General features: G+C 36.5%; 1 protein-coding gene across 1 annotated transcript in view; it reads right to left on the bottom strand.

The window, feature by feature from the left end:
- DCDC1 (doublecortin domain containing 1) overlaps positions 1-26,860 on the bottom strand; it is a 393,003-nt gene extending 366,143 nt beyond the window's left edge. The window contains 4 exon segments of the mRNA XM_047776089.1: positions 5,466-5,671; positions 24,350-24,512; positions 24,985-25,141; positions 26,601-26,860. Of these exon segments, the coding sequence (XP_047632045.1) occupies positions 5,466-5,671; positions 24,350-24,512; positions 24,985-25,141; positions 26,601-26,857 (783 nt within the window). The 5' untranslated portion in view covers positions 26,858-26,860.
- Between the last annotated feature and the right edge of the window lie 944 nt (positions 26,861-27,804).

The following is a 27,804-nucleotide window of genomic DNA, read 5'->3' as shown; positions in this document are numbered from 1 at the left end:
AACATCATGAATATTTTCTCAGGTCAGTCTCCCAAAGCAATCGAAATTAGAGCAAACATAAACCCATGGGACCTCATCAAACTGACAAGCTTTTGCACAGCAAAGGAAACCCAAAAGAAAACAAAAAGACAACTTACAGAATGGGAGAAAATAGTTTCAAATGATGCAACCGACAAGGGCTTAATCTCTAGAATATATAAACAACTTATACAACCCAGCAGCAAAAAAACCAATCAATCAATGGAAAAATGGGCAAAAGACCTGAATAGACATTTCTCCAAAGAAGATATACAGATGGCCAACAAACACATGAAAAAATGCTCAACATCGCTGATTATAAGAGAAATGCAAATCAAAACTACCACGAGATATCACCTCACACCAGTCAGAATGGCCATCATTAATAAATCCACAAAGAACAAGTGCTGGAGGGGCTGTGGAGAAAAGGGAACCCTCCTGCACTGTTGGTGGGAATGTAAACTGGTACAGCCACTATGGAGAACAGTTTGGAGATACCTAGGAAATCTATCCATAGAACTTCCATATGACCCTGCAATCCCACTCTTGGGCATCTATCCGGACAAAACTCTACATAAAACAGACACGTGCACCTGCATCTTCACTGCAGCACTATTCACAATAGCCAGGACATGGAAACAACCCAAATGTCCATCGACAGAGGATTGGATGAGGAAGATGTGGTATATATACACAATGGAATACTACTCAGACATAAAAAAGAATGACATAATGCCATTTGCAGCAACATGGATGGAACTAGAGAATCTCATACTGAGTGAAATGAGCCAGAAAGACAAAGACAAATACCATATGATATCACTCATAACTGGAATCTAATATCTAGCACAAATGAACATCTCCTCAGAAAAGAAAATCATGGACTTGGAGAAGAGACTTGTGGCTGCCTGATGGGAGGGGGAGGGAGTGGGAGGGATCGGGAGTTTGGGCTTATCAGACACAACTTAGAATAGATTTACAAGGAGATCCTGCTGAATAGCATTGAGAACTTTGTCTAGATACTCATGTTGCAACAGAAGAAAGGGTGGGGGAAAAATGTAATTGTAATGTATACATGTAAGGATAACCTGACCCCCTTGCTATACAGTGGGAAAATTAAAGAAAAATTATAAAAAATAAATAAATAAATAAATAAATAAATAAATACTGATTTAAAATTAACTCATCTTTAAGAAAAGCCTAAAACACAAAAGATCAAAAATAAAAAAAAACAAACAAAACTAATACTTGAGAAAACAGAGGTAGCACAAAAAGCAAAAGCAAAATAATTCATTGGGTTAGAGGGAAAAGATAAGGAAGTCTTCCAGATAAGAAAATTAGAAGTTCAGTTCAGAAGATTCAACATATAAAAGTAGTAGTTCATAAAATCAAAACAGAAAAATTAGAGAAAAAGACATCAAAGAAAGAATTCAACAAAATTTCTCAAAAGAGAAGGATGAGACTTTTCAGACTGAAAAGACACATTGAATATCTAGCACATATTGAAAAAAACTTTTGAACACTGGAAACAAAGAGATGATTCTAGTGTTTTCAGAAAGGAAAAATTAAAAGCAGGTAGCCTATGTAGTAACCTAAGTATCCATCAACAGATGAATAAAGAAGATGTGGTATATATGTACAGTGGAATGCCACTCAGTCATAAAAATAATGAAATTTTGCCATTTGCAACAACATGGATGGATTTGAAGGGTTTTACACTAAATGAAACAAGCCAGACACAGAAAGACAGCAAATACTATATGATACCAATTATATATAGAATCTAAAAAATAAAACAAATGAATGAATAACAAAACAGAAACAGTCACAGATGCAGAGAACAAACTAGTGGCTACCAGTGGAGAGAGGGAAGGGGGAAAGGCAAAGTTTAGGGGTAGGGATTAAGAGGTACAAGCTACTAAGTATAAAATAAATAAGCTACAAGGGTACACAGTTCAACATGGAATATATCCAATATTTTATAACTATAAATGGAATATAACATTTAAAATTTGTGAATCACTATGTTGTACACCTGAAACATATAATATAGTATATCTACTACCTCAATTTAAGAAAAAAAAGCAGGTCACTTACAAAGGACTAGGAATCAGTAGTGTATCAGAATTCTCAAGAGCAACACTAGAAACAAGAAACAATGGAGCAATATCTTTAATATTTGGAGGAAAGAATGATTTCCCAAGATCTCAAAAAAATTTATCTCCCATATTCTCCTTCTCAGATAGTCACTAGAATATGTTAACAATAGAGTAAATAAAGATGGATAAAGAGGAGTTCCCGCTGTGGCACAATGGGATCGGTGGCAGCTCTGGAGCACTGGGATGCAGGTTCCATCCCCAGCCCAGCACAGTGGATTAAAGGATCTGGCATTGCTGCAGCTGTAGCATAGGTTACAACAGTGGCTCAGATGTGATTCCTGACCCAGGAACTCCACATTCCACAATGTGGCCAAAAAGAAAAAAAATACACACACCCACACACACACAGATAGATACGTAGATACATAGATAGATACATAGATAGATAGATGAAGACTTGGAAAGAAGCATCCAAGAGAGAAGAGGGAGAAAGATAACTCCCAAGTTGATGGTAAAGGGAGACACCAGGATAGTCATGGTAGGTAATCAGTTCAAAATGGAGTGGGAGAACTCAAGTCTTTTCCACTATCTTTTTCATCACTTTCTTTGTCATTGTAATCTCATGCCAGTAGTGATAGTACATAGAAAACCAAACAAAATAAGTAAACAATTTATAATGATTAACTGCTGAGGAAAAAATAAAGATGTCTCATAAAGGAGATGCTATCCTGGATAATACAATAATCTATACAGTTTAATACCACTTCTCCGACAATGATTCTAAGAGATAATTCAGGGAAAATAAGTTATCTACCACAATGTGAACCTTAAAAAGTTATGCACCTGGAGCAGACAGTTTTCATTTTCCACTTACTTTGCATCTTGTACCCACAAAGTTTTCCTAATACCTTCTTCAACACAAGGATAATATTTAGCCTAGAACCCCTAGTAGCAGGTCCAAGTCATTACTAAAACCATACCAAGTAATTATAAAACAATCTGACTCTGGTTTCAGAGGGATGGGCCACAGTTCTGGTATTCCAGGGTTTAGAGAAGAATTATATCATTTTGGTCCTCATTTCAAACTCCTTAATTACTTAACCTCCTAAGATAAATAAATGGATATCCTTTTGACCTTGTACCTATTACTGACACACAATTGTTTCCTCTAGGCTCCATTCTGAGCTCAGAGAGGACGTTTATGTTCCAACTACCCTATTTTATCACCTATCTTCTCCAATTCTCTCCTTATTTCACTGCAATAACCTTCACCACATAAGAATCCTTTACTTGCTACTTCAGGTTTATATTACTTACAATAATTAAAAATAGCTATTAGTCCCCAACATTCTTAATATTTTATAATAAACAACAAAATAATTTGTGCTTTTCCTATGACTATGACACCTTTTTATTCCTACTGCTTTAATCAATACTTGGGGCATTATCTTGTGATTATCAACAAAGCTTTCAAAATTTAAATTTTATTCACAAAATAATTAGCTAGCCTTATTTTTTTCCCTCCAAAAAGTTCTATCGATACTCAAGACCAATATTCTGTTGCCTCCTCTCCTTTACCTCACCCTAAAGGCAATATTTAGATAAATATTTACAAACATATTCATTACTAAATCATGTCCTAAGTTTTATAAAAGTGGTGAAGGTTCTTTAAATTCTACAAATTATAAGAAGAAAAAATAAGCTAAAGAATTCCTTGATCATCCAGTTTTAAATAAATTGCTCTCTAGTGTCAAAAAGCAAAATAGCAGTGACATTTTTATTTATACTCAACCTTTCATCTAAGAACATGTAATCTATAAGAGTGACTATTACCCCAATTTTACCACTGAGGCATAGAATTACAGAGATTGAACTGAAGTGAACTCAAGGGGTTATCTAATCTCGCTTCTATCTCCAAGAATGACTGCACTTTAACAATCCAAGAGATATGTCCACTTTATTTTTCAAAATCTCCAGGGAAGATGTTACAACTTGCCTTAGCAATTTGCTCTGATGTGTAATATCCCTTGTTTTACTCATAATCCAAAACTGCAGATAAAAAGGAAAGAAAACCCAGTTTCCCACCTCCTCAGTAAATGCTTTTACCCAGATGTGGTTATAAATAAGGAGATTAAGAAATATGTATTTCAGTAATAAAAACTTCTAATATCACTTCTAATATCTAGTCAACTATTCACCTGTTTCAATTAATACTCATTTTGAAAGGAGTCTGGTATAAAAAAAATGATTTACACCTATCTTAATTTCATAATAAATATTTCCCATTAATAAGAAAAATAATTTCTAACTATTAGATGTATATTTATGAGTCCTAAAGATAAGAATAGCAAGATAAGAATTTAATGGAAACTTTCTGGGTGTCATGCATTCTACTCCACATATAATATTGTACTGAATATTCACATCAATTCTATGAGGTAGGCATATTATTATCAGTAGTTTCCTGATAAAGAAATTGAGACTCAGACAGGGTAAGTTACCCAAAGTCTTATGGCTAGTGAATGACAAAGTCAGGATTAAAATCTAGACAGTTTGGTTATGTTTTACTGTCTTTCTAATACATAGTTAATAAATTTTAGTTGCTATTATTATTATCAAGCTACTTTAAGATTCATGGAAAAATATTTATCTGAAAAAAAGGTTGTTTTTTTTCAAATTCCCATTAGTTCCTCTATATATTCCCCACCACCACGCCCTGTCCCCAGATCTAGTTCCTCTATATTTTTAAATATCAAAGATCTAGAAAATATAAGCACCTTCTAAAAAACATGTGTTCATTTGACAAGTAATACCTTAAAATTTGTTTTTTTAAAGTTTACTGGACTTTTACAAGCTTTTTCTTAGGCCCATCCAGATTTACTTTTTAAAACGTAGATGGATACTTTTAAAGTGAATCCCAGTTGTTTCAGACTTTATTTACTGTTGTGAAGAGCAAAGGTGTTTCCAGGTTTTATTACGATGCTAAATGGGAAGAAGCAGATTTGAGATTTGACGCTAGGTTAAACTGGCTTCGATCTAAATATCTTATAAAATATCATAGCCAACCAGAATATTTCCTCAATTATATACATAACTTTTAACTAGGGAAATTGCCAACAATATTAGCCATTTTTTTCCCCTGAAATACTGTTGCTTTATCAAAGTAAGTTAATGCTGTTAGTGCAAAAAGATTACATCTGTACAATAGCTGAATTTTTACCTTTTACATATAACACCTTCTTTATATTTCAGTTTATTAGCTGACACTTATATGTAGAGGAAAAGAATATTTCCAGAGTTATAAAAACTCTGAAATTTAATTTATACTTCAATATTTAATACAATTACCTTTTTCATTGTTTCCTTTCCCACTGTTATCTCATGCCCATCCTGCCCCATGCCATTCTTAAAGAAAAGAATTCGGGCTGAAGTCTTCTCAGTAAGTTTCTTCATTCTACTAGAAAGAACAGGCTTGGTTTTCCGTCTTTTGATATCAGTAGGAAACATCAGCCCATTCATTGTCCAAGTAACTTTCTTCATCAACAACAGATGGTCTAGAAGAGAATTTTTTTTAAGTCAAGTCAATATTTGGCTTCAAAATTAAAAATGGACACATCATGCTTCCCCTCCCCCTATTACCTATATCATGTACACTGGCCTGTCTCCATTTAGATGCTGGTTTTCTGAAATGCTACCACCAGCTTCCCACTAACCGTGACATAAGCTGTAGCAAGCTGTCTGCTCTGATAGCCTGCATAAATCATCATTTCTGAAGGGAACAGATGTTCAGGGTATGAAAGAGTAATACCACAATTTAGTCCTAATTAAAATTCACCTTAGCATGCCTCTATCACCGATCAGATGCACTGGGCTGAAAGTTTCCATTGAAAGGGTCCAAGGTCCTTTGCTTACTATAAAACGACATGGGTCCTGAACTTTTGAGTTCTTTAGGGGTTGAGAAAACACTTTTTTCTCTTTAATATGATTATTGTCCATGTTGCTGTAAAGATGATGACCTCTAAAGAGTAACCTTATATGTAATTCTCCTACGACTAGAATGAAGGTGACTTCTAGGACATCTTTGGCAAGAGATTGAAAGTATTTCACTAAAAATGTAAACTGGTTTTTCAGTAACAATTTACTCTGACCTATACAATTTCAAAGATGTGTGTAAGAATTTAAGTTTAAAAACGCCCACTAATATTAATGGGAGTGCAACTAAATTACCATGTATGACTTTGAAAATGTAAGAGTAAGAACGGAAGTCTAGTATATTGCATACCAAATTGCTGTCAGCATTTCTCTCTTTTCAAGAGGTTTCATTTCATAAATAAATAATTTGCACCTGAGTTATTTTATATGTGCACTCAATTTATTTTAGATTATATTTTCTTTTCACATAAATTACAAAAATATAATGATTCCTTCCTCGTTTGCTCTTTATTTGTCCTAATAAGAGAAATAAATTATTATTGGCACATAACAAAAATAGCTGCATTTATTTGTTTGCCCAAATTTCCAAATAACTCTTTGCTATTAGCATTTACCTTGAAAGAAGCATAGCCTCTTTGACCTAGAAATGGTACTTTATATAAAATCTGCTAGTTCTAATACAAAACATGAGCCAATGGTTGTAAACAACCTTCAAGTCCCAGAATGGCTACATTAAACGTTAAAAAAAAAAAAAAATCACACACTATCTCTCTCACACGCACACACACACACTCACACATACATCTACATGCACACATACATACAGTCAAAAGAAATATGAGCAAAACCTGTAGAATAAACTAAAACTAGATTATAGACATGATTAAGCCTTCAAGAACAGAAAAAAATCTTAATAAAAATTAGTTACATATTTTGTCACTTTGTAATCTGAATTTGATAGGAATTAGAATTAGAAAAATAAACTAGAAGTTGAGATAATATATGTCTGAAAGAATTGAAAACAGGTAGTCAAAAAAATACTTATACATGTATTTTCATAGTGGCACCATTCACAACACAAAGATGGAAACCAAATGTCTACCAATGGATAAATGGATAAACAAATTGTAGTATATACATATGATAGAATATTTTTCAGCAATAAAAGGAATGAAGTACTGATACATACTACAGTGTAGATGATCTTTAGAACATTATGTTAAGTAAAAGAAGCCAGAAATAAAAGAGACACTACATAATTTCAGTTATATGACATATCAGAACAGGTAAATGCACAGAAACAGAATTCACACTGACTGTTGCCAGGGGCTGGGAGAGGGGAGAAATAAGGAGAAACTGAATGGATAAGGGGTTTTATTTTGGAATGATGGAAATGTTTTGGAACCAGACAGGAGAGGTGGTTGCACAGCAAATGTACGAAATGCCACAGATTTTTCACTTTTAATAATTAATTTTATGTTGTGTGAATTCCACCAAAATAAAGAAGGAGGAAGGGAGTTCCCTCACCACATGGCCTATCAGGTTAAGGATCTGGCATTGGTCGGGTCACCAATGTGGCTTGCATTCAATACCTGGCTCAGGAACATGCTCCAGTTGTAGCCAAAAAATAAAAAAAAAAGAGGAGGAAGAGAAAGACTAGTAATGGTTAGTATCTCTCTGAAAATTTAAAAAAAAAATCATCTCTCACTGGGAAAAAACTAATAAATTCTTATAGTTTGATATGCACTTACCCACAATCTGGATACCGCCCCACACCCCCAGATGTTTTCCATGGTGGAAAAGGTATAAACCTTTAAACTACGTTTGAATCTCAACTATGTTACTTAGTGTACCTAGAGGATTACATGTAAAAGTACTTAACACATTGAAGTCACTCCATAAATGCAGGCCCCTTTTCCCTGAAATCCCACTGTTTACGATGGAGCCCTAGAGGATATTAATTGCTACATCAGAGTCCAACCAGAAACACAGAATCCACTCGGAGTATTTGAGCAGAGGGACTGTCTGCAGGGAATCAATAAGTGATAGAAAGACCAAGAAGCAGCAACAAAGGACAGTGCCACAACCCAAAGAGGAGCAACAGCAAGAAATCACTTCCACCAAGGCTAGAGGGAGGTGTGACAGGTGTCCAGTTTTAGAGAATCTTAACAGTAAAAATTTAGAGAATCTTCCCCTTGACTGCTTAGGCCAGGCCAGGATTAGAGTGATGCTAGTGAAGGGCCAAGAATGCAAAATTAAAGATGCACGCTTAGGGTGGGGCAAGGGCACAAGCCTCAAAGTGAGTGCCTCCTTAAATTTTGTCCATAGTTGGTGCTACACTAGTCTCTCCCTAGTCCCAGCCCTGGCTTTGACTCTTCTTTTATCTCTTCCATATGCAGAACTCCTTAAATCCCACTAAAAATAATGCTATTAGCCAGGCACTTTTTTTTTTTTTTTTTAATTTTCCCACTGTATAGCAAGGGGGTCAGGTTATCCTTACATGTATTAACTACAATTACATTTTTCCCCCAGCCTTTCTTCTGTTGCAACATGAGTATCTAGACAAAGTTCTCAATGCTATTCAGCAGGATCTCCTTGTAAATCTATTCTAAGTTGTGTCTGATAATGCCAGGCACTTTTTAAATACGATTTACAAGTGTTACTCACTGAGTCCTCTCAACAACTCTGTGAGGTAGGTAATAGCACTATCCTCATTTACAGGTGAGGAATTGAGGCACATAGAAGTTAAATAACTTACCCAAGATCTTGCAGCCTGTAGGTGGTTGTGCTAATATGAATTTAGTTCTAGAAACTGTTCTGTTTCTATCATATATTTTCTGCCAGCATCTCAAGTTCAATACATTGAAAACAAAATTTCACATCTTTTTGCACAAGTTGATGCACCCTTCAGATTTCTTACTTCTGTCAGTGTTTCCACTTTGTTCAGTTATCCATTATCTTAGGGAAAATTTGAACCCTTATCTCCTATTCATTTCTCTCCAACTAATTGCTTATTCATTCAATGGCATTTATTGGGTGTCTACACCTCAAGGCACCAGGGTGACATGCTTGAATAGGACAGGATAGCTTGTACAGATCACAGCCTCTTGGGCGGGAGACACAGTGGAAGGCCTCTGTGGAGAGGGGACATCTGAGTGGAGAGGATGGCCTGATGAGAGGTTAGTCGTGACAATCTGAGGGTAAGAGCACTCCAGGCAGAGAGAAAATCAAGCACTAATTCTCTGAGGCGAGGATGAGCTTGGCATGTTTGAGAAAGAAAAGTAAGTTTGGACAGGGAGAGAATGTATATGGACAAAACCAAAGAGGTAGAAAGGGGCCAGATTGTCGTAGGCCAGGATAAGGGGTTTGCATTTAATTCTGAATGTGTTGGGAAGCTGCTGGAAGGTTCTCAGCAGGGCAACTTTATGAAAAACAGACTATAACAAGGCATAGGAAACACTGGTGGGGCCCCCCAGACTGCTTTTACCAAGCTAGTGCACCCAAACTCCAGCTGCTGTGAGTCCTGGCCATTAACACCTCATAGGTGACCCTTCCCCTGAGAACTACCCTCCGCTGAAAGGAACCTGCCACCTAGCAAGACATGCCTGTGAGGTGATGCGTTCTTCCCTCCTACCCAGGGGGACAGTCCACAGCCAGTGACTGACTGGGGGATACAATAGCCAGGCCCTTTGCCCCAGGGAGGGGCAGCTCGGTGGTATGCTTCCTGTTCTAGGCTGAGGCTAGACTTCAGCTGAACACAGAGCTTGGCCCAACTTCTGGCTCTACTCTATGCTCTTTCCCTCACTCCTCCAAAGATTTCACCTGAGGGTCTTCCCTCATTAAGTCCCTTGCACAAAATCCCCATCTCAGGCTCCTTCAAGGGAACCTGACCTCAGACAGAGTCAAAGAAGGGAAACCTCTCAACTATTCTTCACAATAACTCTTAAAATTCATTCCTTTCCATTCCCAGCCAGACCACCTGACTATTTCTCTCAGCCTCCCATTATCTGTAAGAGCTTCCTAACTGTATTTCATCCTCTTCCATTACATCTGGCACTCTCTACTCCAACTCAGCTAAATTTCCCTACCACATTAGCTTTATCATTGCCTGATGAAAAAGTTCTGGGAGTTAGCTTTTGAAGTTTTCCAGCCAGTCTCTGTCTGTCAGTCAAGCAGTCAACAAATACTTACTGAGTGCATCCTATGTGCCAGACCCTGTGCAAGGAACATGAAATAGACATAGTCCCTTCACTTAAACATGTCTAACAGAAGAAGTTTACTGACAATCTGACACTATCCAAACATCCTGGTTTTCTCTTACCCTAGTTTAAAGTGCTATTGCTATCTAAGCTGATCTGTTCATTACTCCTTGAGTATACTAATCTCATCTTTAAGCCCATCCTTCACCTATTAAGACTTAAGTACTTCTCAAGATCCAGTTTAAGATCTTCCTTTAGTGTTCCAGCCTATAATAACCTGTCACCTCTTGAATCCTTTGAGAATTTGTAGCCTGTACCCATATATTCACTCATTCAATAATGTTTGAGAACTTACTACATGCCAGGCACTGTACTACATGCTAAGGAAAAAGCATAAACCATCTGGAATTATTATATAAATGCTTTGTAAGTGCATATCCTATTTCTGCTTATTACTTAAGCCCTTAGAAGGTAGAAATCAAGTTTGCATTTTTTTTTTTTTTGTCTTTTTGCTATTTCTTTGGGCCGCAACCACGGCACATGGAGGTTCCCAGGCTAGGGGTTGAATCAGAGCTGTAGCCACCGGCCTACGCCAGAGCCACAGCAACGCGGGATCCGAGCCACGTCTGCAACCAACACCACAGCTCATGGCAACACTGGATCGTTAACCCACTGAGCAAGGGCAGGGACCAAACCCGCAATCTCATGGTTCCTAGTCAGATTCGTTAACCACTGCGCCATGACGGGAACTCCAAGTTTGTATTTCTTATTACTTGCTGTAAGGTTATATAAGTTCACTGCACATGGTATAGTTACTAGATGTTAACGCTTCCCATGCATTTAAATGTTCAATTGATACAAATTTAATTTTAAATAACTTTTTGAAAAATTTTTTATGTTTTGATTTTTAGGGTCACACCTGCGGCACATGGAAGTTCCCAGGTCCAATTGGAGCTGCAGATGCCAGCCTACACCACAGCCACAGTAACACGACCCAAGCTACCTCTGCAACCTACATCACAGCTCACGGCAACGCTGGATCCTTAACCCACTGAGCGAGGCTGGATCCTTAACCCACTGAGCGAGGCCAGGGATCAAACCCACATCCTCTTGGATAGCCAGGTTTGAGCCACCATGGGAACCCCTTAAATAACTTTTAATAACATACCAGTTATGCAAAATGAACTTTATTGCCTGTGTGTGTACTTACTATCTTTATACTGTACCTTTCCCCAGAGTGAAATTAAATATGACTGATCTACCACTTTGATGTTTATTAATGACCACAATCGTATAAAATTGTTTCAGGAAAAGAAGAAAACTTGCCAAGGAGAATTGTTGGCAGATGAAGATTTAGAAGAAGTGGAATAGTTGGGATGAACTCAGAGTATATTTAAGGTAAATGCATATATTTTCCTCAAGACTCCATTTGGGGGTGACCTTTTCCAGGAAGGCTTTTCCAGCTTGGATACCTCGCTCTATGCTCTTTGTGAAGACATCTACCACTACACCGACCCCACAGCACTGTGACTTTGTGCTTTCTTGGCTAAATATGCTTTCTTGGCTAAATATGCAATGCTTACCTGGCACATGGAGTAAGTGCTCAATAAATGCTGAAAGAATTAATGAACAAAGCTACCTTTTATTCTAGTAAAAGGAATTTATTCATAATTCTATTACCTGAAAACATCTAAGGACATGTTGCTCCACTTAAAATATAGGCAGCCTAAAATTTTTTTTAAAAAATCACATTTCTGAAGTTCCAAATAAGTTTTTTTGAAAGAACTCTAGGTAGATCTAGGAAAATCACATAATAAGGTAAATTTTCAAATAAACTTGAAAATATCATTTATAACATAAATTATATACAGTTGTTTTTAAAGGTATTCCTACTTTCCAGGTCTTTGTTGATAAACACGAAAAGACTATTGGAAATATATAAAACTTCTTATAAATATTTTTAAACCAACCTGTAAAGCAGCCTAATAAATTAATACTAATGATGACTAAAACACATTAATAACATAATAGATAGGCAGTAAAGCATGAAGAGCGTGGGCTCTGAAGCCAAACTCCAGGGATCTGAATCTTAACTTTGCCTCTTACTAAGTCTGCAACCTTGGAAATACCAGTCAATCTCATTTGTCTTAGTTTTCTTATCTGAAAGTGGGAACAATAATTCCCTTACCTGTATGGATGAAAGAAATTTCTACATATAAAACACTTTTGTGCAAATATGAAACATAGTAAATGTTGGTGATATTATTGTCCTCATGATTTTTACCAAGAACTTAGCACATAGACAGCAGTGTGTTAAGACTTTGAGCATTTCAAGGGTATGGGCTGTGTTTTTATCTATGTGCCTCCAGTGTCTGGTACATTGTAAACAGTGTACTTGTGGATAATAAGTTGGTCATACATTTTCAGTGTAAGCATTAATTCTCTACTTTACGGCCAGCACTGAAATAGTGTTTATCCCATAGTAAATGCTCAATAAATATTAGGTAGATATTAACTTCACTCTTTTTTTTTTAACCACTCCACCTGTAGCATATGGAAGTTCCTGACCAAGGGGTCCAATCAGAGCTGCAGCTGAGGGCTATGTGACAGCCATAGCAATGGCAACTCCAGATCCCAGCTGCATCAGTGACTTATGCTGCACCTTGCAGCAACGTTGGATCCTTGACCCACTGAATAAGGCCAGAGATTGAACCTGAATCCTCATAGAGACGACGTCGGGTCCTTAATCTCCTGAGCCACAATGGGAACTCCTAACATATTTTCTCTGTATTTTGGAAAAACATTACATTTTTATACTCATGATTAATATGCTTTTTCATTACCACATCCCTCTTTGAATTGACTCAGAAACCAGCATATGTATCATGAAAGACAGTTCAGAGTAAGAAGCAAAAATGTCAGAGTTCCCATTGTAGCTCAGCAGTAATGAACTCGACTAGTATCCATGAGAATGAAGGTTCAATCCTGGCCATGCTCAGTGGCTTAAGGATCCGGTGCTGTTGTGAACTGTGGTGTAGGGCATAGACACGGCTTGGATCTGGTATTGCTGTGGCTGGGGCATAGGCCAGCAGCTGCAGCTGCAATTCAACCCCTAGCATGGGAACTTCCAAATGCTCTACGTACAGCCTAAAAAGGAAAAAAAAAAAAAAAGAGAAGAAGCAAAAAGTCACAGACTTAGTGCAGCCATAAAAGGAAAAAAAAAAAAAGAAAAAGAAAGTCATAGACTTAGTGCATTACTTTGCATTGGTTAAGAATTGTAAAATCTTGGGGTTGAATGAAACTAAAAATTATTGATTCTATCTGACTAGGAACCATGAGGTTGCAGGTTCCATCCCTGGCCTTGCTCAGTGGGTTAAGGATCTGGCATTGCTGTGAGCTGTGGTGTAGGTCGCAGATGTGGCTCAGGTCCCGAGTTGCTGTGGCTGTGGTGTAGGCCAGCGTCTACAGCTCCGATTAGACACCTAGCGTGGGAACCTCCATATGCCGCAGGAGCAGCCCTAGAAAAGGAAAAAAAAGACAAAAAAAATTATTGATTCTAACCACCCATTTCATTTACAATTATTCATTCAACATACATGCCAACCATACGTTCTCTGCTAGAGACTCTGCACAGAGAGGACTTCAGAGTTCTCAGAAGACAAGAAAGGAAAATAACACAAAACACAATATGGCAGGTGATTGATCAGAGATGTCACAGGGTATTGGGAAAGCTTGGGGTAGGAGCACCTGCCACAGCCTGTGGTAGCCAAAAAGGGCACCCCAGAGGAAGGACATGAGGTAAGACCTGAAAGATACACAGAGTGGGCAAAAGAGGAAGAGCATTATCCAGGGAGAAGAAACATCATAGGTGATGACCCACAGTTCTGCAGCAATATGATGGACCACTGGGTGGAAAGTGAACAGAGAGGCCAGAGATGGAGCAAGGCAGGACGTAGCCTATGCCAATCACAGCCTCTGCACAAAGCAGCATGTCTCAATAGCGTGGGCCATGGACCACCTACGTGAGAACCAAATGGAGAACGAGGAAACCCTCATATTTAGCGACACAAGATGAATCTTCTCTACGTCACTGCTCTAAGGATATATGCCTTCATATGAAGAAAGGTAGTGAGGGCTGACAGCCAGAGCAAGCATTATTACATCCCGAGGTGAGAAGAAAAACAGAACCTGACTCTTCCATGCCAGTATGGAGCAGCTGAGGATACTTAGCAAAGACGTGAGTAGGTTCTGACATACTCAGGAGGCTACTCAGGAGAGGAAGGGGATTAAGCGAGGGTTGGAGTGGGTTGAATTAGGAGTAATCAAGTGGTGAGGGTCAGGCATATGGGGCAGGAAGCCAGCCTGAATATTAAAACAAGAAATTTAGGAGTTCCCTTTGTGGTACAGTGGAAACAAATCCCCATAAAGATGGGGATTTGATCCCTGGCCTTGCTCAATGGGTTAAGGATCCAGTGTTGCCATGAGCTGTGGTATAGGTCACAGATACGGCTTGGCTCCAGCGTTGCTCCAATTAGACCCCTAGCCTGGGATCCTCCATATGCCATGGGTGTGGCCCTAGAAAAGACAAAAAAAAAAAATTATTACCATCTAAACCCACTTTGAACTTCTCAGAAAATATACTAGTCATAGCTAACAAATGCTTTCTACACCTCCGTCTTTTTTTTATTTTTTAAAGTTTTTTTTGACGTATATTTCATTTACGATGTTGTGATAATTACTGCTGTGCAACAAAGTGATTCAATTATACGTATATACACAACCATTCTTTTTCATATTCTTTTCCCATGTAGGTTATCACAGAATATTGGGTAGAGTTCCCTGCACTATACAGCAGGTCTCCATTGGCCAGTCATTCTCTGTCTTTCGTTAACTTTCTCATCTTAAAACCCTGACATCTGTCCCAGGTTATCAGGTACCTTTGTAAGAATTAGACAACAGCTCCCCATCCTCTCTTAAGCTCTACTGTCCTTCAGCTGTGCACAGCAGGGAGCAGTGGCCCTAAACCTTCCCACACACCATCTCCTTCCTTACTTCCTTACTTTCAATAAGAGTTAATAAGCACCCACTGTATGTCAGGTACTGTGAGAAATACAAAGAAAAGTGTTAAATGAAGAAGAAAGCCTCCCCCACTCCCCAACTACCAAACGAAAAAAGATTGAGGGGAGAGACTGTAAGAAAGGGCATTCCTGAGAGGATGTGGGAAGACTGAAAATCTCAGATCTATACGTTCCTGGGAGAATCATTTATCCCAGCACTCCACTTTGGACCATTGTCTGGTCTCAGACAAACATTAGCATAACCATTAGCCTCTCTGCCATGTAATTATTCTTGGGCAGGCTTACTCTGGCCCCCTGCCAAACAAGAACACTCACAAATCTACATATGAATTTGGGGTAGGGGATTTTTAATATACTCCTTCTAAATGTCCACTCACAGTTTACAGCCGAGCAGGCTGTTCTAATGAGGTTTTAACCCTCCCCTTCACTACCACCTCATTGGAATATGGATGGTTCACATGGTACCTATGTGGTCCTTCAGCCAATCACTGAGCAATATTTAGTGAGCATATATTAAGTATCAGGTCCTGTGCCAAAAGATGACGGTGAACAAGGCAGCCATGGTTCATGCCCTAAGTAGAGGGGAGAAAAGACATTTTATTTCACTGGTAATTACAAATCTGAAGATTACAAAAGGGGACACTGAGAATGAGCTTATCTTTTCCAGTGGGGGCTTCCCTAGAGAGTAGGACCATACATACAATGCCTATTCATCCACGAATCTCAAAAGCAGGAGCCTTGGAGTTCCTTTTTGGAGAGTTCTTCAATCTCCTCCTCACTAACACCCACTTGCCAAAGAAGGGGTCCGAGCCTCACCTCACATCTGGTCCTCTCCTTTAAACTTGCTAGCTACACCTACTGGGTTCCAAAGCATCATGACCAGACCTGTCCCAGTCTTTCTCTCTAGAAAGTTAAGAGCCCACCGAGTAAGAATAGAGGTAGAGCCTGAACTCTGGTGAAGTTCCAGTGAAGCTTTAGCCTAACTTTGGGGAAAACTCCCTTAAAGGGCTACATCCCCACCAAGTCCCCTTGACTGTTTACATTCATACACTTACTCTCTTGCAGTACTCAGAGTACATTACACCCCAACCAGAGTTTACATTTTATTTTAAAGAGCCCACATCCTATTTTATTTTCATGGTTCTGCTTATAACCAATCATGAGAAAGATAAAGTGCTTTCTAGTCCACCTCTGCATTAGAAGGTGTATCTACAATATCACCACATTTTTTAAGTCAATGCCTACCATAAAATTAAATAAATCTTAGTGCTCACCACCTCATAATTTTCCACTTCATATGTGCTAGGCAAAGAGAAAACTGCTTTCTTCTGTCACCAGAATAAAACCAGCAAACTTGCAACTTCAAATCCATGAGCTCATTAAAAATCTTATTTTTAAAAACCCACTCTCCTGTAGTTGGGCAATAAACTCAAAAATACATTAATGCTCTGACTGTCAAGTAAATATAGATAATGACATTAAGTATGAACAAGCACATCGTTTCATGGGCACAAGATGAGTTTATAAAATATAAATGCTCTGACAGTAAGAAAACATACTGCTATATTCAATTATATCATCAGCTCAAAATACAATTGCTTCTATGTTTGGTAAACAGATTAAATCCAGGTCACATTCCTGTGTTCAACTGAGTTTCTAGTCACTCCCTTTTCTGTAAATACTTGCGTTCTTTGTTTCTGCATGTTCTTAAGTGTCATCATTTATTGCTATAGGCATGATGGTTATCCTTAACTAATAATGACAGTGGTTGTCATTAGATTTTAACTCACTAACACTAGTCTGACATATCATTTGAAGTATGTCTTCAATTTAAATTTGATTAAAATTACAAACATCCCATCTATTGTGCCAATCAAAATGTTGTCACACTTTCCCTGAACTTTTCTATGAACTTTCTTGAAATAAGTTATGGCAGCTTAAACTTAAGGCTAGCCTTGGGTCATAAACACATTTTAAAATACGACTCTTGGAATAGAGCAGAGCAAGGCCACTTGGGGCTCCTTTTATAAAAAGGGACTTGATTTTAACTTACATCCTAGGAAAATTCTCAAGGAAAAAAGCATAATATAGTGAGAGTTCAAAGGCTCTAAAGTAGGTTCCTGTATTATGCAGTATAAATAAGTGCTCAGTAGAAATTTTATTTGGTGGTATATATTTTAAGACCTTGGACTTAGCAAATACCTTTGGTAGTAAAATCAGGTACTTAGGACTGCCTGTATGAAAAGCTGGTGGAAAGGTGTCGAGCAAAAGCTGGAGCAAAAGAAGGAAAACAGATAAAGAGCAGGTGGAAATACAACATTTTAGATGCCTATTATATACAGCAGTCTTTTACACACATCATCTTACTTACTCCTCATAATGACACCATGAGGCATCTACTGTTGGGCTCAACTTCTGGATAAGGAAAATGAGGCTTAGTGAGGTTAAGTGACTTGTTGAGGTTCACAGAGTAGTTTGCATCCCTGGCAGTGATGAAAAAGTAGAGGTAAATTATTTTTGTTTTTGGCCATACTCACGGGGCATGCAGAAGTTCCTGGGCCAGGGATCAAACTTGTGCCAAAGCAGTAACCAGAGCCACTGCAGTGACCATGCTGAATCTTTAACCCACTGAACCACCAGGGAACTCCCAAATGATTTTGTTGTTGTTGCTATTTTCCTGAACCTAGGCAGATATTCTGGGAAGGTAAGAGTGGACACAAAGTTCTGATTAATAGCATTGAGATTCTAACAGCATCTGGAATCTTAGTTGTGTTTCTCAATGTTCTATTTAAATGGGGCTTATAGATATTTAATTTTCAAATAATTTATCTTTTTTTAGAAAAATAAGAAAATATCTAATAATCCTATAAGATATTATTACCTCTGTTATACAGGTAAGGACACTGAAGCACAGACCAATCTGCCCAAGGTCTCCTAACAGGGACTAGAAACTTGCAAGATCACCTGACTTCAAGTCTAGCGTTCTTCCCACTAAATTATGCTTTTCTTTTTTTTTTTTTAACTTATTTTTATTTATTTATTTATTTACTTATTTGTCTTTTTGCCATTTCTTGGGCCGCTCCCACGGCATATGGAGGTTCCCAGGCTAGGGGTCTAATCAGAGCTGTAGCTGACAGCCTATGCCAGAGCCACAGCAACGCGGGATCCAAGCCACGTCTGCAACCTACACCACAGCTCACGGCAACGCCGGATTGTTAACCCACTGAGCAAGGGCAGGGATCGAACCCACAACCTCATGGTTCCTAGTCGGATTCGTTAGCCACTGCGCCACGGCGGGAACTCCTAAATTATGCTTTTCTAATGTCTCTCCTAATAGATATTTGAAAGCTTCAAAAACTAATGTTTTGGAAGGCAAAACCCTGAAAGAGTACATATAGAATATATAAATGAATTCTCAGGTAAAGTTGCAAACAGGGTAGGTAGACAACTGCCTAAAAGATCTGATTTAAATATTACTGCAAATGACTGTTTCAGTTTTTAAATTCCCTCCTTTTGTTTCCATGACATTATTTGTTCTTGAAATAATAAAGGGTGATACCACCCTTTTCATTTCCTTTGTAACACTTAACACTGTCAATAAATGTCTTATTTAGTTCTCTATAGGCTTATGTCTGTTGCTTCTTTGGCCTTACTGGAACACAAGCTCCATGAGACCTCTGTCTGGTTCACGCCATATCCCTAAGTCTTGGAACAATGCCTGGCACATTGTAGAGCTCGATAAATATTTCTTGATGAAATGACTGAATGAATGAATGAATGGTCTCTCTTTAACTTTTCCTCTGCCCCCTCAGACAAAGAACAATGATTTTTTTTTTCCCACACAGTCTTTCAGCTCTAGTCAGGGAGATAGTCTCTACATCTGCTTTACCCAAGTAGCAAACAACTCAAGATGATAAAGACAGTATTTACAACAACACCTTCTGAGTTAATATCCTAATAAGAATTAAAATTTATCAGATTTCTTCATAGCTATGACAAAAGACCTTATCCAAAACCCTTAAGGTTAGATGTGATTCCAAAAATTGAAAATTTTGTATTTCAAAAATGTTAATACGTTGCATGTATCAAATATTATGTAATATCCCCAGCAAGGTCTAAGGTAGCAGCCCATAATCAAACACATTATTTTTCAACAAAATAATCGATTAGTCATACCAAATAAGATTCTACTATCAAATGAGTTATGAAAAAATTGTATGTCATCTGCAATTTGGGGTTTTTTAATTGCATATAAGACTGTGGATTTGTAGCACTAACTCAGGAATTGTAAGGAGAAAGTAAAATACACTTGAAGCACATGCTGAGTTTACGGCATGCAGAAAGTATTCAAATTATCAGGATAGTTACAAGTGTGCAGGCATCTTCATTAAACAAGTATAGCCTCCATGTACATATATACAATATATACAAATTCAACAATTCATGAATATGTCAAGAATTTAGATGTTTCTCAATTTGATATTTTGACAGTGTAAGGAGATGTTGCCACATGCATGCTCTAAATTTTCCTATTTGCTAAGGATTTTTCTGGGGGGTAGTGGGAGGGGTCCATTTCTTGCAATGATACTAGTTTAAGTCTTTTGGAATAGGGAAATACACAAAATATATGCCTATAGTTTTACCCCCACTTATAGAAATAGGAGAATCATGTGCTGTCTCAGAAGAGATTTTCTTTCTAAAGATAATATTTTCCTGCTTTTGAATGTATGGAAGATAAGATAGACAATCTTACCTAATAATATATTATTCAAATAATATGTTAATAGAGAATTTGAAAACATACACCCTAACTCCTGCTGCAGCTGCCAGAATTAAGTCGTGGTTGGTCACCCCATGGGTGAGCATCACAAAGGCCAGTATTAGCTTTGGCAGGACTAAAGCAGCCATGTAGACAGCACTGTAGCACTGTCTTGTGATCCAGCAATAAGAATAGAAAGGTGTGATATGGGCAGTGGGTCACTTCTTAAAACTTGTGCTTTTAACACAACCACTTAAAAATCAACAAATTCAGGAGACATATAATGGAACAGAATATAATGCATGAATTCAGGTTCATTAAATTAATGCATTTTTTGAAAAACAAAATATGACAGAACATTTCATTATTGACGTAGATAAGAGAAAAAGTGTTATGCTGCTATTTAGAATGTGTCTTGTGTGTCGTGGAATTGAAATATTTCCAAATCATCAATAATTAAAATGATGAGAATCCATCATTTCACTGACATTTACTTCTACATGAAAAGATGGCCTATTTTAAATGTGCTCACACATATTCTTGTCAATCACAAGCTGTCACAGCAAATTATTTCATTTTGTAGATCACATGGCAGTTAGCAGAAATCTCTAGGTTTAAATTTAGATCTTAGGTGTAGTATCAAGAACTCTTTTCATGGATATTTTTTCAGTGACTACATCTTCACAATACAGTATTTAAAAGATGTAAAATCCTATTCATAATACTCAGTTTCACTTCTTGTTAACAAAACTCAGGACTGAAATGAATCACTGTAAATGATAACTCTGAAAGCCAAATAATAGAATAGGATATATAGGAAACAATGGAAATAAAAAACTGAAAAAGAATTAAACAATCAGAACTCCATATAATGAAATTTGGACCTAATAAATTAGGTCCAAACAGGTTTTTTCCCTCATCTTCATTAAGACACTTAAGCAACTGGAGGGCATGAACCTTTTCTTATGCTAGGTTTGCACTGCCTACCGCTCCTAGCAGTTATAAAGGAGCTGAACTCATATACCCCATCAATCTGATGCAAGAATTTTCACTATGCCACCGTTAAGCAGAAAGTCCAGGAAACTGTAAATAAAACCTAAACTGGATGCCCATGAATCTGAGATCATTAAAAATGTCTTTTCAAACAATCCATTAACTACATCTTCACAATTCTAGAGGAATCATTAATAAATTTCAGAATCTTCAAATGCCAGAATTATAAGACCTAATAAGATAGTTGGTCTTCATCAACAATACTTATAAAAATTATTTCTGTTTTTCCCACAATTAATCTTTCTGCTTAGGCATTCAACTTCAAATGTAAGAATTACTCTAATATTGCATTTCAACAGACAATGACCTTGGCTTGACCTCTATATGAAAGCTTTGTGTTTAGAGGTATGTGATGAATAGCTCTCTGGCTTTCTATTAAATCCAGTGCCTCTGGTTGTCAACAATGATGCTCAAAAGGGGTAGTAATGAAGTTAAAAAATCAGAGATGTTCTGCAGGTCTCTTTCTACCTTAGTAAATCTGGAAGTAACTGTAAGGCAATTTTCACTAATTACACTGCTTTTCCAAAAAATAACAAAAAAAATGAAGCAGGGAAATATAATTGTTAAAATATACAGAGACTTACTTGGTCTTTCTGTGCCAGAAATAAAGTAAATTTTCCTTGGGAGGACACAAAGGATTTGTTTTAATTCTTTCTTTTTTAATTTGAAAATCAGAGATGAAGGAATAATGACAAAAATATAAGTGAGACTATGAGTCTGTCTCTGATCTGGCCTAGTACCTGGCACATAGTAAGCTCTCAATGAATGTTTGCTGAATGAATAAAAATCAGTGTATCAAATTAATGACCAATTACTGACTCTAATGCCTGATGTTAATCGTACATAAAATATTTATGTTTATTTGGAAAGATACAACAGTAACACCACATTTTGCCAGGTGTTTTCCTCCTAGTTACCCTTAGAAAGTACATTTTTTTCAACTTCAGAGAATTCTTCCCTAGTTTAAATTTATCTACCATCTTTAAAGCTATTCACTCATGTTTTATTTTTATGGTACACTCATGACAAGTTGGCATATTATTGATTATCTATAAAACTCATGCAAGAAAGGTAACTTTAACCTTATATGAAAAAGTATATGTGAATATGTACGTAATATATATGAAATCTCCCTACATGACTCTCTAAATAAATACATATAAATTTCATATATATAATAAATTATTTCCATTTATATTCTTGTTCTGAAAGAAACCACATATCAGTCTTTAGGCTTATAGACTTATCTATAAGCTTAACTCAGATGAGTGGCTTTTCCCCCATTATACCTTAAGTCTTTTTAACGGACATGTGATATGCTAGTCTGTGTCCAAGCTCACCTACAATTTCTTTTCTCAAAAGACAAGGCACATCTGCCACCTGCTCTACTCCGTGTCCCAGCAACAACTGTCGAGCAGCATAAAGATTGATTATCAGTCAAAAACCATTCCACAACACCAGATTTTGGTGGGTTAAGCTTGCTGATCCAGCAAGAGATGGTGTGAAATTTTCAGGAGTGTGTGCCAACATTTTGGTGCTAAAAGAACAGCAGTGCATGTCACAGTGAAACACAGCCAAAGATACGCAGACAAAGCACAGAAGTTTTTTGTTCTAGACTTGGCTTTAAAAGAATAAAAGAGAAAACAAAAAGTAGGAGGAAACTCATTTTGTACATTTAAAAAACATCCACTAAGCTTAGTCATTTGTATAACCATGTTATTTTAGGGAAACATGTCCAGGAGATCCTCTAAGAAGCATAGCTATAAATAATGTTTATATATCTCTTCTATAATACCATCATCATAAGAAAGGTAAGTACTTCTTATTAATAAAAATAATCAACAATCTTAAGGAAGCATTCATTACATATATATCTGAATATAAAAAAGTCACAGAAACATTTACCCACAAAGACTCATGCTTTTAAGCAAGCAGATGATTCAATGAATACAGAATAAAAGCAGCCATATTTTAAAATTAAAGCAAAATTTGAAAAATATATGGGTCTAAGCTACTACATAGGTAATTTTTACTGAATATTGTAGCAACAAGTTTCTTTGCAAGGATCGAATTATCTTGAACTTTCTACTGAATTCAAGAAGTTATTTATTTCCTAATAATCAAGTATCCTCAAAGAAATTCTAGTATTACTTTATACAATAACATTAATAGAGGAAGAATTTTCATCATTTCATCTGTAATGAACTCCAAAATTGTTTTTCTTCTACTTATGCAATTACTGCCTAGACTTGCCTTTGGTTCACTAGCTTAACAGCAGAAAAAAAAATTCTAATAAGGTTTAAAAAGCAGAGGAGAGTACAGCAGTTAGATACACTGAATTTGTATTATGGCAAAGTTCTTATGTCTTTTAAATGAGATTACCATATACAGCACTAGGTAACAGACTCTGGGTATGACATACATGCTTGGTAGAATATTCTTAGACAGTGGTACTTTTATTTCTCACTTAAAATGTATTCTCTCCCACTGAAGAAAAAAAGGTTTCTTTATTTTAGAAAATCTCCACATTTCTGAAATGTTAGAAACAACAGTCTTTTTAAAAAGATCTTACCTATAAGTAATCTAAAATATACATATTTGGATTTTGTATATATAATTTATATTATTATAACATATTTTATGTTACTTTTATATATATAAAATATAATACGAAAATTTCAAAGTTAAAAGTCAAGCTGCAGCATTTATCTTATAAAAAATTATATTAGGAAAATCACATGTATATAAGAATTATATGTTCATTACTGGCCACATTTCCATAATTATGTTAATGCCATCTGAAAAAAGACCAAGAGTATAAATGAATAAATGATACTTGAAACTTTGAACTATTTTCTGAGAGAATAAGTCTAATGAATTACGTCTGTTGAGTGTCACAGAAACTAAACAGTAAATTCAATAATCTCTGATTTAATTTATTATATTTTCACCATTTAACCTCCTGCAGGCTCCCTAATGTCTATTCAGATCTATATTAAATTAAGCACCAATGCTAATGAAGGGCAATAAACGTGGCTGTCAGTGGATTTTTCTTTCATTAAGCACATTATCCTCTTACTGAGCTGTAAATGCGTAAACATTAGTTTTGTTAAACCATGCAAAAAAGACAGGATGAAAATCATTTTTTAATTGCACCCCTCAAGCAATTTACTATGTGTGGGGGTAGGGTACATTTTTTCCCTTTTTTACCTTTAATTTTTTTGAATGGATCTAAAAAGGGCTCTCCCGTTGAAACATAAACGTCGGCTTCATGGGGTATATCTTCAGGTTTGAGGGCTTCAGTGCCGTCTGCCAAGAACACTCGTCGTGCGGCCATGTTCAAATTTAGCTTTTCTGTGCACTCCTCCAGCAACTAAAAGAAAGGAAGAAGTAGAGAACGAGGTTTATGACAAAGAAAGTAACACATTTCCACTGAACAAAAGGTGCAGTGATCAAAATAGAAACCCCCTGAGCCACTTGCCAGGGTTAAGTAACTCAATACCTCTACCAATATGGATATTAGCCGGTGAAAATATACAAATAAGTTAAATCACAAACACTGAGAATATTTGTCTAATTCTAGTCCTTGAATGTTCCAGCATTTTAATAATGCTATAAGATATAAAGCCACTGTATCTGTTTAAGTAAATATACTATTTACATATTGAGAAAAAAGGAAAGGAATGAAATGCCTATGAGATCTATGACTATATAGTAAAGCAATTTACAGATTCAGATTACTAAAAAGAAAATTTTTAAACAATAAATGTCCCCTTTCTCAGTTTTTATATATAAAGAGAGTAAGGCAAGAAATAAAGCACTGAAAGCTTTTGGACACTAGTTACCAAGGTGATGGTTGGTACAGTAACTTTGGCAAAGACTGTTCTAGATCCATTTTTATAAGCTGTTACTCTAATCACTCTGGGTTGGAGTTTGTGTCTTTGAGACAATTTATGCCAATTCTGGTCCAACTTAGATTTTAAAGAAGAGAGCTCTGCAACTCTGAAGAAAAAAACAATCGGTGCATGTTAATTAGTAAAGACATTTAAGTAAATATTATCCCAGATATTTTCTACAGATATAAGCACTGATAACTGTTCCTAAGTATTCCTAAAAACAAAGCAAAACATTTTCATAGGATAAGATTGGCCATATACACTTAAATATTTTTAAAATTTAATACAGGATAAGTTTGCCAAAGCTATTCTTATAAAACACCTATCTCAGATTAAGCCATTTAAATCATTTTACATAAAAATATCACAACACATTAAAAAATATATACACATATGCTGTATTCTAATAGCAAAAAAAAAGTAGTATTATGGTCTCAACATCATGAAATAGTAAATGGCTATGATTTTCCTTTAAGTTTTCATGTTTATCAAAGTTCTTTGATTTTTTTTAAAAAAAGACTTGAAATTCAAACAGATCATAACTAAACGTTTTATTCTGCAGCCAGTTTTATTCCTTTTATTTTAAATTGCTTGGGGGCAGTAAGCAAGTAACCAGTTTCAATCCTTATTATTTTTCTCAGCAAAAGTATGTGGTAAATGACTATGTCGTATTTTTTATTTAAGAGTTCTCTAACTAATCCTGTTAATTCCTAACGCCACAGTAGTAAAGTCAACATTCTAAGGTAAAAATCTGAGGTAAATTAAAATCACAGTATATCCACCTATCCAAACATGTGAAAATAATATACCCGGGAGTTCCCGTCGTGGCGCAGTGGTTAACGAATCCGACTAGGAACCATGAGGTTGCGGGTTCGATCCCTGCCCTTGCTCAGTGGGTTAACGATCCGGCGTTGCCGTGAGCTGTGGTGTAGGTTGCAGACGCGGCTCAGATCCTGCGTTGCTGTGGCTCTGGCGTAGGCTGGCAGCTACAGCTCCGATTCGACCCCTAGCCTGGGAACCTCCGTATGCCGTGGGAGCGGCCCAAGAAATGGCAAAAAGACCAAAAAATAAAAAATAAAATAATATATCCGTTTCTTAGTTTTACTTTTATCAATATTTTCCTCTATCCATAAACTCGTAGGTTAACAGTTTATAACAATCTTGATGTGAAAGCATATACAGAAATGGTTTTATAATAAGTTCGTTTCAATTTGATTTTATTTCGGATATTGGTTAAATATCAAAAGTATGCATTTCCACTTTTAAACAAATATCTAGTAAACTAACATATTTCACAGTCTTAGCCTGCTTCTGCTTTAAATATTCTTTTCAGAGTTTCATATTAGCCAGGTTCAAGTGTTTCTCATGTTTTCCACAAGTGTAATTAGCAACATTCTACTCAGGTGCTTTCAAAGAAAAAAGTAAACAAAACAAAAGCAGAAAGAAAACCCTACAGATGTGTTACATTTTAATGTCTGAAATAGTTAAGTGACTCATTATAAATTCTGCTCCAAGGAAAAAGCTTCAACAGTTGGTTAAAAAGAACAGAGAACAGCTTTGATTACCTCAGTTGACCCACTGGAGCACTGACAGGTCTGTTTCTCTTGGATGCTGATATAAAACAAGAATTGTTTTTACTGTTTGATTTGCAGCTATCTGGGTCTGATATTTCATTGTGGCTATGATCTGATGCTGTTTGATGTCTGGAACAATCTTGAAGTCCTGACCCTTCTGATACTGCTGCTGAATGCAAAAGTCTGCTGGGGCCAAACTGCAAATAATCTTCAGTAGTTTTAATAACTGCTTTTGCCTGAAATGACATAAACTCCCTGAAAGAAACAATGCAAGGAATAATATAGTGAATTGATCTGTAATCACTTATTAACAACTACCACATAATAACTAGTTGTGCATTATGTGCTAGACAAGACACTACACACTTAGCCAGTATTTTTGCTTAATCTTTATAATATTCCTGGGAAGTGGGTACTATTTTTATCCCCATTTTACAGATTTTAAAAGTTTTGGCTCAGAGAGGCTAATTAACTTGCCCATGCTCACATAATCAATAGTTGGCTGGGTGGGAAACTGAACTCAAGACATGATAAAATAAAACCCACATTCATAATGATTAAACCTAATTATTTTACAAAATTAAAGAGAAAATTGTATAATGCTTGAAACAATGTTAAGGAACATTTTTAATTCTTAGATTCGCTTATTAAATACTAGCACTCTGTGTTAGGGAACATAAAAATTAAAGAGAGCAACTACCCTCAAGAGACTTGCAAACCATCCCCTAATAGAGAGAATACATGTTAAATAAGCTGCTTAGAACTATGGGTGTGTATTTTAAGTGCAAAAAGGATTCCTTGAAGGCAATCTAATGTGGGGTAGAATAAAGCTGGTAAGGGCTTTACAGGAGACTTGGGATGATTAGGTGACTAACTCACCTTGATTTGCTCAGGACTGTCCTGGCTTTGGCACTAAAAGTCATACATCTCAAGAACTACCTTAGTCTCAGACAGATTAGGATAGTTGGTTACCCTACCTGATATTTAAGCTGAAAGTAGTATTTAGTTGAACTAAGTATTTGAATAGGGTACCATTAACCTGGGATGATATGTAAATCTATGTAAATACCAAGTCATGAAAAAGGAAAATGTTGAGTTTGCCAGTATGATAAATGAAACAAGCTTAAATATATTTGGGGATATTGAGCTGTGTGATGGTCAAGCCTAGGGGATAGTTAGCTTCTATGCATTAGTG

Source organism: Phacochoerus africanus, chromosome 4 (genome assembly GCF_016906955.1).
Source record: "Phacochoerus africanus isolate WHEZ1 chromosome 4, ROS_Pafr_v1, whole genome shotgun sequence".
Taxonomy (NCBI): Eukaryota; Metazoa; Chordata; class Mammalia; order Artiodactyla; family Suidae; genus Phacochoerus; species Phacochoerus africanus.
The sequence above is the reverse complement of the archived record's forward strand: the minus strand, read 5'-3'. Positions and strand labels throughout refer to the sequence as shown.